This window comes from Streptopelia decaocto, assembly GCF_964273445.1.
Source record: "Streptopelia decaocto genome assembly, chromosome: 7".
Lineage (NCBI taxonomy): Eukaryota > Metazoa > Chordata > Aves > Columbiformes > Columbidae > Streptopelia > Streptopelia decaocto.
Window position 1 is genome coordinate 49,645,198 of NC_138661.1, and position 13,205 is coordinate 49,658,402.

Genomic DNA, 13,205 nt, shown 5'->3' on the forward strand with positions numbered 1-13,205 from the left:
AGCTCCTCAGCTTGCTTGACCAAGGCTCCTGGTCCTTGACTGTGTCTTCTGGCTCCCAACCAGAAATTAGAAGATACACTCAGTGGTTAGAGCCATCCAGAGACCAGTCCTTGAGAGAGCCCCAAACACAATGTTACTTCTCAACTGAAGACTTCTAACAGATAGAGCTATCCCATCCTTCACCAAGGGCCTGGTGAAGGATGGGATAAGCTCTATTACAGAAGAAGAGAACCAGGTTTCTAAGTGCAGAAACACCACCAAGCAAAGGCCCCCATCAACACACTAACTCTTAAGGCTTTTAGTCATCTTCTAGAAGGACAAAGTAGTCCTGTCCTCTGCCCTGCCTGCTGTTGCACACAAGCAGCCAACTTAGGAACAAAACCCATGCTTCCAGGCTTCACAGTTGAAACAACATAGTTTGGGAGGTTTAGTGGAAGTCCAGCCCCACCATGTAACACCAGACTCAGCATCTTCAGCACTCCTCCAGCATGTAGACAGGCTCTGCTGCAAACAGCACACCCAGCTAAAGGCAGGGCAGCTCTTCCCTCAGGTAGCTTCTCCCACTCGAGCTGGGATCAGCCCTTCTCCTGCAGGAACTGATTGCCAGGTAGCTGCAGCCACGGTGGGGTCTTTGCCTTACAGCAGGTTGGAGCAGGCACGTACAAAAAGCAAGCTGTTAGCACAAGTCCTCTCTTGCCCAGGCCGACAACAAAGGCAGCAACTCCAAGCAGTAATTCTGCTGCTTGGCATCATGGAGGATGAGAGATGGGACAGGAGGCTGCCCACATGGATGCTGGGAACCCCTGGGTGGGCTGTGGCTTTGTGCCAGTGATGACCAGAGTTTCTGTACTGCTTTTGCCATCTGAGGCAGGTGACTCACATGCTGCCCTTGCTGCTCCCAACCCCTGCCAGCCTTGGCTGGTGAACCTGGCTCCTCTTCAGGCCTGTGCTAGTCCATGCAGAACAGCTCCCTGCTGTACTCAGCTGGATCACCTTCCCCCTTTGATGCTCTTAATTCTGGATGCCAGCTACAATAGCTGTGCAATATCCTGGGATAGAGGGAAAGGCAGTGAGCACCGAGCCACTCAACTGCAGTGAGCACAATGCCTCATCTTGGCTCTGTGCAAATAAAAGGCACGTGGGAGAAGCTGGTCAGACCCCAGGCAAAAATCCCAAAGGACCAGGGCTGAGCAAAGATGGGCTTCCCAACAGATTAGCCCTTATTCAAAACAGTCTTACCCATTCTAAACCAAAGAACTGGAAGTCCGAATCCTTTAGTCTTAGTTGTTGAGCAGCCAGACAGCTGTCTGCAGTGCAGGAGAGCCCTTCTACTATGTGCTCACCAGTAATTAAGCCATACACAAGGCAGACAAGGATTTCCATACCATTATATGCTGCTAACAGGCTTGAACAGTCCAAGGTATATGTGCTATGCAGGTGTTAGCATTAGCTAGGTGCTAGAGGGGTGCATAAAGGCCTAATTCTACGTCTGGAGCACATAAACATTTGGGAGGTGCTATGCCAGAAACAGCTGCCTGGAAAAAAAGAAAATCAAGGAAGCAACAAACTGGCACCAGCTGAGGTAATGCCCGCTCTCAGATTTCCTCAACCCTTCTTGTCTTCCAGACATCACATCTGAGGCCATAAAAAAATCCTACATGGATGAGGTTGAAGGCAAAGCACCCAGGGGAACACTGAGAATAGGCCTGAACTGGTTACACTTTTCCACCCCACCAAAACTTGGGGCCAGCAAAGAGCTTCAGGTCGGGGGGGAGAGGGGGACACAGGGACACGATAACAACTTACCAGAGGCTTACCAGCTCTTTTCCTGAAGGATACCCCACCCTGATCGTCTTCATAGGCTACACCATGATCTTGGTCCCTGGAGAACAAATCTCAGCACCCTTCCCTCCCAACCATCCCACCAGTGATCCTCCTGGAGCACCAGCAGCAGCACCCTCTGGAAGGAGGACACAGCCACCAAGACAGTTTGTTGAGACCATCAAATAATAATTTACTGTGATTCAATCTGTGGCTTTGTACAGTTGCTGGGGTGGAAGGAGGCTAAAGAAGGAGGGGACAGACAAAGAAAAAAAGAAAAAAAAGTCGTTTGCCACAGGTTTGGGTGAAGTGCGAGATAGTCCTTGGAGGTGCTCATGCTCCCCCGTCCTCCTCCTCTTCCTCTCCACCTCCCGCTTTACTCCTCCTCTGAATCCGTTTGCTTCTTCCTTTGCTTCACCTCTTTCCTTGTGCTCTGCACAGTGGAAACCACTCCAAGACACAGTCCAGTCAGCTGAAACCAGAACAGGACACTCATTAGCACCCATTTGCCATCAGAACCAGCAGGGGCTGTTACCATTACCCACCCCTCACGTTTTGGAATGACCTTGCTAGTGTCCACAGAGGGAAAATAAAGGGCTCTACAGGTCTTGGAGGTCTGGATGTGGCTCAACAAAGCACCTGCATGTGTGCTGAAGGGAATAAGCAAACCACCTGTGGAGCGACGGGTGAGCCTCTGCCCAGACCTTGTTGTGGGAAGGGGCACTGTTTGGTCCATCCTCCAGGGATGATGGGAACCACAAAGTGAGTCCAGGGTAAATGCAGCCAATCTCCCTGGCTCCCTGACCACACATCTGCCATTCTCCCCAAAACCTAGCATGTCCTTGCCTTGCTTTTCCTTTTGTACCCTGATGCTTCTCCCTCTCTGTTCTTGGCCACTGCAGCTAGAATAAGCTAGCATGTCTTGCTTCCAGATTCTGCATGAGCAGGAAAGATGTTGGCAACTCACAAGGCATGCACTCTTAGCAGATCAGAGTGCTTCCAAGAGACTCCTTGCCATCTCCCTTCTTGCCCCTCTTTTTGAAGGCAGTGCCCATGGCAGTGCTGGCCAGCGAGCTGTGACAGGAACTGGGCTCCTGGCAGTCAGTGTCAGGGAGCAGCAGTGTCCGCTGAGCCCTTGCCATCAGCTGTGAGCCGGAGCAGGAAACGAGCCCCGAGCTCACATCCTCATCCGGAGGAAACATCCCTGAACATCTGGAGGACCTGAACATCTGGAAATCCTCCCTTAGCAGTGGTAAGTGTGCTTGGGCACAGCATTCAGCTTGGTCCCCAGGAGATACTGGGTGCATCAGCTGGGAGCAGAAGGGTGGGGGGTTGACTTTTTTTTTCCTTATAGGAAGAAAACACTGCCAGCATTTTGGGTTTTTGTGTGTGTTTGTTTTCAGGGAACACATCAGCTGTGCTCACAGCCTTTGGCTCAAAAATCAACAGAGGAAAACCAGCTGCCCACCTCCACCTTCAGTGAGACCTTCTTAGCACCATCTCTGGACAAAACACACTTCTCTTTAGGACTCCAGCAGTTGTCCAGGTGCTTGGGAGACTCCCCAAAAGATATTAAGGGCAATGTTCATGCAGGTTTTTCTCCCACGCCCCGGTCCCAGATGTCCTCAAACATACATCTCCCGGGTGTGCTCATCCCCAATTGCATCTCTCGCTACATTTCTGCCAGAGAAGGAGCTGGTTACACCCAGATGTTCCCAGGTGCTTGGCTTAAGGCCACCCAGCTCATGCAGGGACATTGACAGGAGCTCTCCCTCACTACTATCCATCAGGATTACATGATTTAAATAAACTCATCATTTAGAAAAAAACAACCAAACAAAAAACCCAACAAATAAAACCAAAAACAAAACAAACCCCACAAACACACACACAAAAAGAAGAAAAACAGAAAAGTGAATGTGGACAATCTGAAAAACACTGTTCCTGGCTCCAGCACATAAAATTTATAAAAGCAAAATATTCCCCTTATGGCTAACTCTCAACATTGCATCAGTTCTGAATATCCCAGGGGATATATCTAATGGGGAAAACTCTTCTGAGGAACACATGACTTTCACAGTGAAATAGGTCTGCTCTGAAACTTTAGGACAAGGCAATTTACATGAGTGCATTAGGGGGTAAAATGCTCAACCCAGCTCTTCATCTGAACTCTTCTAGGGCCAGTCTGGTGAATGCGTGGTGAGCCGCATACCTTGAACACTAGTTTAACTCCTCTTTCAGAGGGGCAGCATGGGAAGAAGCTTTGCCAACGAAAGCATGACAAAACACCTATTTTTTTAATTCAGTTCTGTAGAATGTTGTTGCACAAAATGAGGGAGAAAAATAAACCATCGTTTCCTCCTACACACTTCCTCAGAACAGTGGTAATTTTGACTTACCTGTGTTTTGACAGAAAAATGCTATTTCAGTCAAAAAGGTGTTTCATTAAAAAATACCCGTTGCTGAAATTGTTTCTGCTGCATTTGTTCGCAGATGCATACATCTGCGGTCACCTCCTGCCCCGCTTCTAATATACCCCACTGCACCCCAACTCCTGCTTCCAAAACTCACCGTAGTCAAGATATCACACATTTACAGTTCATGCAGCCGGGGCCGCTCTCATCTGGGGGATTCAGCTTGCGCAGCTTGTGCTGACGGATCTCCCGCACCAAGGTATAGAAGGCATCTTCAACGCCCTGGGAGAAAAGCATCGCTTGAAGCAACTGCCCACTTGAGAGGGGACAGTGGAGAAAAGAGAGGGCTCTGCTCCCCAGACAGGTGTCCCTAGTGCTGTCTTTCATCAGTGAAGATTGCAGAGTTAAAGGCACAAAACCAAGTTTGGGAGACTAACAGGGATCTTAGTGTGGCCCCCAGAGAGTGAGACTGAATGAGCAACCATAAGACCAAGGAGCTCTTAAGTCCATGAAATTCATCAGATTTCAGCAGCTTGAAGGGAGAGAAGAGAAACACCACCACTAGACCATTAAAGGTATCAGCTGCTCCATTTCCACCCTTGTGCTCTGGGAGCACATGGTCCTTCCAGCACTGGTATATTCTGCCTGCAGGTCTGCCAAAACAGACCATGGATGAGGTTAGCCAAGTCCCCTGAGCTTAGCTGACCTGCAGTGACTACACAGGTTATTCTAGAGCCCTGAAGAAAGCCCTGAAAAGGCATCATGCCAGAGCATGAATTATGCACTTCTCTGGATTGGAGGCACAAGCACAGACAGTGGAGGAAATGTCCTTATTGAGCATTTAGCCTTAAAGAAGCAACTAACCCCAGCCCTTGCACCCATATGTCTGCGAGGTGGTATCTGCCCATTCCTGCCTCTCCTGGACAGCACTGAAGAAAAAAGAAGAAAAAGACTTTCTTTAAAACTGTCCTCCTACCTGTCTGGTTTTGGCAGACGTTTCTATGTAGGGGATCCCATAACTTCGGGACAGGTCCTGCGCTTGCCGGGTCTCCACTGTCCGGGCTGGTAGGTCACATTTATTCCCCACCAGTACCATAGGAACATCATCTGAGTCTTTCACCCTCTTGATTTGCTCCCTGCAAGAGTAAGAGGTGCCAAAGTGAAGGGAGAAAAGGCCTCAGGGACAGGACACTCCCCACCAGCTTCTTCATCAAGAATTAAAAGCTATGCTTCATTCCTGCCAAGCGCCTTGTGTTGGGCTTTCAGGAGAACATAAATCACCACAGCATATAAGTGAGTAAACAGCAAAATAGCTAGGGCACTTTTGGAAACAAAAACTAAACATACCTCTGCTCTTTAACTGCAACTGAAAAACACAACTTGAAATTATGACAACCTATATTAAGACATGAACTTAAGATAGTTCAAGCTAAATAAATAGGAATACTCAAGCAGTTACCTGTGTTATTTCCAACATTTTAGATCAAGTAATCCCCCTTAATGGGGATTTAAAAAATCACTTGCATCCAGAATTTGCTGAGCTGATGAACTAGCTTTTGGCAGCTGCAACCTTTTCTGCAGATGCATGGGCAGTATTTGCTTCCTTTTCAGTTTAGTTCAGGTCACTCAAAGTTGAGAAACCAATTGGGAAGCAAAAAAGCTGTAATGCTTGCTTCTTCATTCTAACCTTAAATTTAAAACTAGGTAGGTGAGGATGAGATTTACCACTATCTAAAAATCTTAAAGGCCATCATGGCCATAAACAATCCATTGAATTCCCTCCTGATAGATGATAACTTCCTTTGCTTAATAAATCATTTAGCATCAGATGCAGACCAGCTTTTTCTTTTTTTCTTGCTCATGCATCCATAACATTTAACATGGTTTTGTTTAACTAAAAAAGGCATTATTAAAATGCTGATTTCTGCATTTTAATTGAATTCAAATTTCTATCCAAAAGCAGCTGAACATGTATCTCTCTCACACACACACAAATCAGTCATCTTTTTTTAATCTAGTAGAACACAGAAATAAAGTCTGACTATATGTATGATATGCCATAAAGCCACTTAAATGTTCCATGTAACATCCTGATCAGCAAACAAAAGTACTAAATTTAGTGCATAGGCTACACTTAGCTGAAAAGAGATACCTCCTAATGATTACTAACCAGGGAGAGCCAGCATTTCTCTGGGGAATGTTATTTTAAAAGTGCAAACACAAAGAGTACAGGCAAAACGAGATGAAAGCCAGTGATTTACATCATGATTAAAACCAGGACTTGAAATCAAGCCATCCTGTGAGTGAGTCACAGGCATCAGCCCCCAGCACAAGGATGAATGCTGCTGAATCCCTCAGGTGCTTTAGGAAAATCCCATCCTTTGTCCTCTGGTTCAGCTAAAACAAGCCAAATTAGTCCAACTGTATGGTTATTACACTGTTAGCCAAAGACTGAGACATCTCAACAGCTTGGTGCAGTGCCTCTGACTACAGGGCTAGGAAGGGCTGTGCCTGTGCTTGGAGCTATAGGATTATCTGTGACCCAAGTTCATGATGAGAGACTGGGGTACATGATTCCTTGGAGGGTGGTGGACAGAGTGGGGACAGGCAGAGCCATCTCTTGCACTCTCTGCAAGTGCCTCCCATCACAGCCAAGCCTCAAAAAAAGGACATAAAGTAGAGTGATTGCTCTCTAAGCTAACATCTGGGTAACCAGGGAAGACTCCTGCTGCATTTATATTATCTTCTTGGCTCTACAGATCCGCACGGATGATGGCAGCAGGGTGGAAAAGTGGGATGGATAACCTGGGTGCAGACAAAGCAGGATCATGCCAGGATTGGGTCCGTTTTCTGCCACTGTCCCTCCAGTACATCCTCTTGGGCAAGTCACCTTGCCAGGGCTCTTACTCTGCTCCTGCTCCGTCTTTGCCCTGGTTGAAACCAAACTCCAAAAGGCCAGGACTGCCTCTCCCCACGGGCATGCAGCCAGCAGACTGCAGCCTCTCTGCAACAGCTGCCAGAGGGGGAAGCAGCCCTCCCTGGTCTTCCCAGCCTCCTTTCCAAGCTCCGAGGCCCAGCAGAAGTTGCTGAGATCAATTGAACTAACAAAGCAATTCCATTACTTAGGGAGGGGAGTGAGGGGGGTCATAGAGGATCAGCTCTCTCTTTAGTCACCATAAACACTTAAACATTACATTACCTAGGCCCAAAGGCCACAAGCAATCCCTTCAGATGGGTTTTATTGGAGTCACTGACATTAGCCGTCTGCTCCAACTCTTCTCTGGGGAATGGCCACTTGAGCTAATTGTATTTGCTGGCAGCCAGTGCTTCCACTGCAGGGCCTGATCTAAAAGGGAGGGCCGAAGGGTGCAGCAGCAAGGCCTCCCCTTTGCACAGGGCAAGAGGGAAGGGGCACTTCCCAGGATACTGACCTGTACTGGTGAATATCTTCAAAGGACTTTGTGTTGTTGATGGCGAAGACACAGAGGAATCCTTCCCCGGTTCTCATGTACTGGTCTCTCATGGCACTATACTCCTCTTGCCCTGCAGTATCCAAGATGTCTAACAAGCAGGTCTCTCCATCAATGACAACCTGTTTTCTGTAGGAATCCTGCAGGCCAGGAAAGGGAGAGAAAGGGAGGAGGATGTATTAAGGGAGGGCTCAGGTCCAGCCAGGTAAAGGTATGCAGCGAGTGCATCCCTGGGAAAGATGCCAGGTCATGCTCTGCCTTGGTTTATCTCCCATTAAATAGCTGACTCAAGCTGTTTCAAAAATGGGAGGGAAAGGAAAAAGAAGGAAAAGAAAAAGGAAAAAAGGAGCAGCTGTGCAGGTTTTCCCTTCTCTGGCAGAGCCACAAAGGAGACAGCCCCTGCCTTGCTCTCCCTGTTACCAGCCCTGCCTCTGGCAGACCAGGGACAGCTTTGTCTCTACCATACCACATAGCCATCAACAACTATTTTCCTAAGTTTTATTTTGTCCTGGCTGATCTCTCCTGTTGCTGCCATGACTGGGTGCTGGAAGGGGACACCCAGGAAAGGCCTCTCCAGCCAGCCAGGGTTTCCAGCCACTATCAGTGATCTGTGGGGCTGGAAGATGTTTAAGATCACCTGGAAATCCAGCAACTCCAGTGCATCTCAGATCAGGCATCAGAGGTGATATGCCACCAGTAAGGCTGCAAACTGGGCTTGATGGTAAACCTCTTCTTCAAGCATGAGAAAAAAAGATATATCGCACTGTGAGGAGGGTGTTTCCCACAACCAGTCTGTGCCCAGGGGGCTCCAGGAGAGGTAAGGACTATCCATGCAGGTCCTTTCAAGTTGGGGGTTTTCCCTGCAGCAGAGGCAATTGCAACTTATGGCAGTTTTAAGAAGGCCTGGAAATCAACCAGGGTATCCCTGAAAAGGTTTCAGTTTCAAGGCAGGCTCTTCAAAGTACCGCTCCTCCCCATCATGCCTTTCCCCTATTTCTAATCTCATCAGCAGGGATACTGCTGGGGCAACCTCTGCACAAAGAACAGCTTCATCCCTCTCCAACAGCTGTCTCCTAGGTATAGCGCAGCATCCTTGACTCTCAGCAAGAGAGGGAAGCCAAAACAAAAGGTATAAAAAAAGGTGCAAGTCGGCAATATGACCACAACAATGTTTTGCAGCCACCCACAGAGGCTATGGTTGCAGTTTAAAATTAATTCTAACATCTGCTGCTCTTCCAACAATGTTATCAGATGAGCTTTGCAGGCTTGTAGACAAACAACCAACAGAGCAAAGGTCACCAACAGGACCAGCAGCAGCATAGAAAGGAAATGAGGCCAACACGGCCTCCACCCTTTGGTTCACTACTACAACAACATCATCTACTGCGGCTAATTAAAATCTTACCTTGCGGAGAGTGCTGCAAAAATCAGAGGAGATGTGATCTGCTCTGCCACAACCTCTCAGTCACGACTTCCCAAGAGGGGGACTGCTGACCCACCGAGAATAAGCATGGAGTGACGGGCTGGCTTCCAGCCAGCTGCTCTGAAGGCAACTGGCAGGCTGCTCTGCAGGGATGTGCTCCAATTTCTAATCAATAATGTATCTGAAGCCTCCTTGGTGCAAGGTAGAAGAGCACTGGTTTCACCTGTAGGGTCCCAGTGTCTGGCAGGGACCAGCAAAGGGAACCTCCATGCTTGCACTGCCCGGGAAAGCATCCTCCCACCCCTGCGCCCTGCCTTGCATCCATAGGACCAGCCTGTCGGCATGCGTGTTTGCAATTAATTGCCAAGTCTCTAACTACAGCAGGTCTCACCAGCAGCCAGCACGCCTACAGAGAAGCGATGCCACACCTCAGCTCGGGTCATCAACAGGCCACCCCTAAGGCCAGCCAGCTCGCTAAGGGAGCAAAGGCAGTAACAGTCTTGCAGAGGAAGCTTTGCACCCCGCTCCCCACAGGAAGGGGACAAGCTCTCCCCATCTTCACTTTGTATCCATTTTCAGCTGGGATAGCAGCTCAGCCATCCCTGCCATGCTGCCAGGTGACCTGGCTGCTGCTGCAGGTGTAGCTGCCACTGGCCCACATGTGCATCCACTGGCACCCTGCAACCTCAATGGTCCTCCATAGCCTCCCATGTCATACCCCAGCTTCTTGCACAAGAGAAAGTGGCTGGACCCAGCTGTGAAGTGCCAGGTGACAGAAACAATGTCCACTTGGGGTTCAGACTCAGAATCCCAGATGGATTCTGGGAGCACCCCAAGTGTGCTGGGGGACCAGGCCAAGAGGTCAGTTTTTTAAACGCTACAGTCAGGATATGATCAGAGGCTTGGGAAGCCTGTTACTAGCTGACTGCTAAAAGCTGGAAGACAAACTAAAGAATTTCTCAACACAGTCTGACTCTTTACTCCATTCCTGCTAATTCACCACAGGACACTACCACCAGCATACACTTTCTTGGTGACCTGGCCCTCTTGTTTACAAAATAAAGGCCTTAAGGCTCCTCGGCAGCCCAAGAGCAGGCGTGTGTGTGCTGTAGCAGGTCGGCCAGCGTTGAGTTATAAAACCAGACATTTGCCCTAGTGAATCAGGAGAGCAGGCATTGAGTTGGGGTCTTTGCCCCAAACGGGACAAACTCACTTCTCCACCACTCCTGCCCTGGGGAGCATCTTCTCAGTGTATCCCAACCCACTCCCCTTTGCAGCACAGCCTGCACTCAATCCACTTAAGTGATGGGTGAAGTGCACATATATATTTTTTTCCTTTTATCCTACTCATTTCAGCATTGCTGTGCTGTTTGTTAGCTGGTTGAACAGTCAGAGTCAGCTCTTGGGCACAATCCAAAGCAGCTTAGTCACAGGAGGGTGGTTTGTTGGTCACATTCTAATGGCTGGCAGGTAACTCTCTATGCATCCTAAATCCCCATAAAATGAAGCATAATTAAAAGGCGTCACCCTGGAATGAGTGAGAAGAGGGTGGGGGGTATGTGAGGCACGACCAAGATAGCTGCAAAGGGATCAGGGCTGGTGGGACTTGCAGGTAGAAAAGCACCAGGGGTAAGAGGGGCAAAGAACAGCTCGTGGCTGCTTTAGGAAGATGAGGGGAAGAGCAGAGTGGGGCTGGGGTGAGCAAGGGAGGAGAGCAGACTCCTGGGGCACAGCAGGAGCAGACAGGGTGAGGAGGGTGTGCTGGGAAATGCCATGCAAGGTTTACATTCCCCACTGCCTGTTTACATGGAGAAATTTCCCTGCAGGGTAATTGCAGGGGGCAGGCAGCTGGAACCAAAAAAATAGGATTCCAAAACCCAAAACATCACTGGCTCAGAGCTGCCTCTGCCCACCCTAATGGTCAAGAGAAGACCCATCCACGCAGATGTTTCCACAGGGAGGCTGCTCTCCATCAGCAGCTCTTTTGCCAAAAAACAACCTGAAACGGGTTTCTGAGAAAAGCACATGATGCTACTGGTGCTGAGCAGGGAGAGGAGCTGGGCAGAGAAGGCAACGACATCCATAAGCAAGGTGCAGCACCGAGACTTGGGAGCCCTTAAATTAAATTCCAGTCTCTGCCACGCACTTTCTAGGTGACCTTGACCAAATGACGTAATAGCACGTGCTTTTAAGTGTTTTCTCTCCTTCCCATTGCAATACTATTTCTGCCTTTCTACCAAGCTCTCTCTTGCTTGTTTATTTAAGTTGTAAGCTCTTCAGGGTGGGGACTACACATACAACACCTACCAGAATAGATTTCTGATCCCAGCTGAGGCCTTTTAGCCATTATGATAATAATAACTGCAGCAACCACAGCTGCATTTACACACATCTGGTAGAGAATCCCTTAGGACTGCAGATAGGGATGTTACTGTCCAAAAGGCATTACAGAGCTGTAATTTGCCTTCCCAGGGCAGACTTACTCCTCATGCAGAACAGCGGCTGCTGCCCACATCTCCCCTGAACAAAGGTGTAAGTCATACAGGGGGTAATTATTAATAGCATCTCACTACCAAAAGTGAAAGCAGTCAGAGAACGGAACATGTTTTTAAAAAGTTTAAAAAAGGATATTATATGGATACAGATATTGAAGACCAGACCCCCTGCTCTGCACAACCTGGAGGATCACAGGGTCCCTGCCTGCTACTCCAGGCATGGTGCAGAGCTAGGCAGGCCAGTGCTACCATTCACACCAACTATGAGACTCACATATCAACCTTTTAACTCCTCATGATGGAGCAGAGGCAGCACTCTGGGAACCACAACAGTTCAGCTGCTCAGCACATCTCACTCAAACTGCACAACATGCATAATACAACCAAGCTCTGATAAAACCCATTTCATCAGTAAATCTCAAAACATCCTGCACAAGTCAATATATTTACTCTGATTTTACAAGAGGAAAAATGGAAGCATAGACCCAAAATGGCTCTGCAGTCCCAAACCTTTAACCCCTCCCTACACTCTAGTCTCATCAGAAAGGAGGACTTCCATGCTGCGCCTCAGCCCCTGCCCAGCTATACCCACTTCTGCTGCCACCCCCTCTGCTTGCTTCTGGTGCCTCCCTCACCGTTTCTCTTCAGCAGACACCGCTGTCCTTCTGCAGGAGGCACAATTCGGTCACTGCAACCTCCTGAGCATGCATGTAGTGACTCAGAACAGTTCTGCAAAGCAGAGGAACATCCCTGCTCAAGTTCAGACTTGAGATCAAGCTGAGCATGGTTGGAGGCAAGGTGGAGAAGAGCAAAAGAAAAACAAGTAGACAGACAGACCCCACGCCCAGAGCTGCTTACCTCTATCGTGGGGTCATATTCATCAACAAAATGGTTCTGAATGAGCTGTATTGTCAAAGCACTCTTCCCAACACCACCAGCTCCGACCACCACCAGTTTATATTCGGTCATCTTCCAGCTGACCCCAGCTCAAGATTTCCAGGAGCACAACCACCTGCAAGGAGAAACACAGCCACCGTGTTAGGAGGAGTCTTTTCCCATTGCCACCTGCTTCACAGTGGGTTTGAGCAGTAAGCGCCCCTTTTCCGGCTGGAAAAGGCAGAAATCTGCAAAGCGTAGCCTCATTCCTAGGGTACTGAGCATTCCCAGTGACGCCTCCACATCCCAGGAGCACCCAATGCTGCGAGGCAGAGACATCAAGGTCTGGGATCCAGCACATTGTAACAGAGAGACACACAATTCTGTAAGGCAGAGGTGAAGGGGCACACCCCTTAAGGATTTAATGGTCTTTTAAGTTGCTTGACTTCAGCAGGGATTGAGGATGGGACAGGGTAAATCCACTTTACTACTATTCTGCAAGGCAAAGAGCCACCCTCCCTCCTTGGGGTGAAAATCAGCAAGCCATCATCAAGGATGCAATGTGCTTTTAATGTAGCTTTATGAAATTGTCCATGAAATTGCTGCCACAGGGTATCCTGTTCCAGGACCATGCTAGTCTCTCATCTAAAGCTCACAGACATACCACCCTGGAGAACCTGGCCTGGAAACAGGAAGATGGTGGGAT

General features: G+C 48.6%; 1 protein-coding gene across 3 annotated transcripts in view; it reads right to left on the reverse strand.

The window, feature by feature from the left end:
• Window positions 1-1,989: 1,989 nt before the first annotated feature.
• HRAS (HRas proto-oncogene, GTPase) overlaps window positions 1,990-13,205 on the reverse strand; it is a 42,483-nt gene continuing 31,267 nt past the window's right edge. For all 3 annotated transcript variants that reach the window (XM_082057806.1, XM_082057807.1, XM_082057808.1), the window contains 5 exons: window positions 12,482-12,635; window positions 7,667-7,845; window positions 5,212-5,371; window positions 4,393-4,517; window positions 1,990-2,293 (listed from right to left, as the gene is read on the reverse strand). In XM_082057806.1, coding sequence (XP_081913932.1) covers window positions 4,398-4,517; window positions 5,212-5,371; window positions 7,667-7,845; window positions 12,482-12,592 — 570 coding nt within the window. In that variant the 5' untranslated portion in view covers window positions 12,593-12,635 and the 3' untranslated portion in view covers window positions 1,990-2,293; window positions 4,393-4,397. The remainder of the gene's footprint in view (window positions 2,294-4,392; window positions 4,518-5,211; window positions 5,372-7,666; window positions 7,846-12,481; window positions 12,636-13,205) is intronic.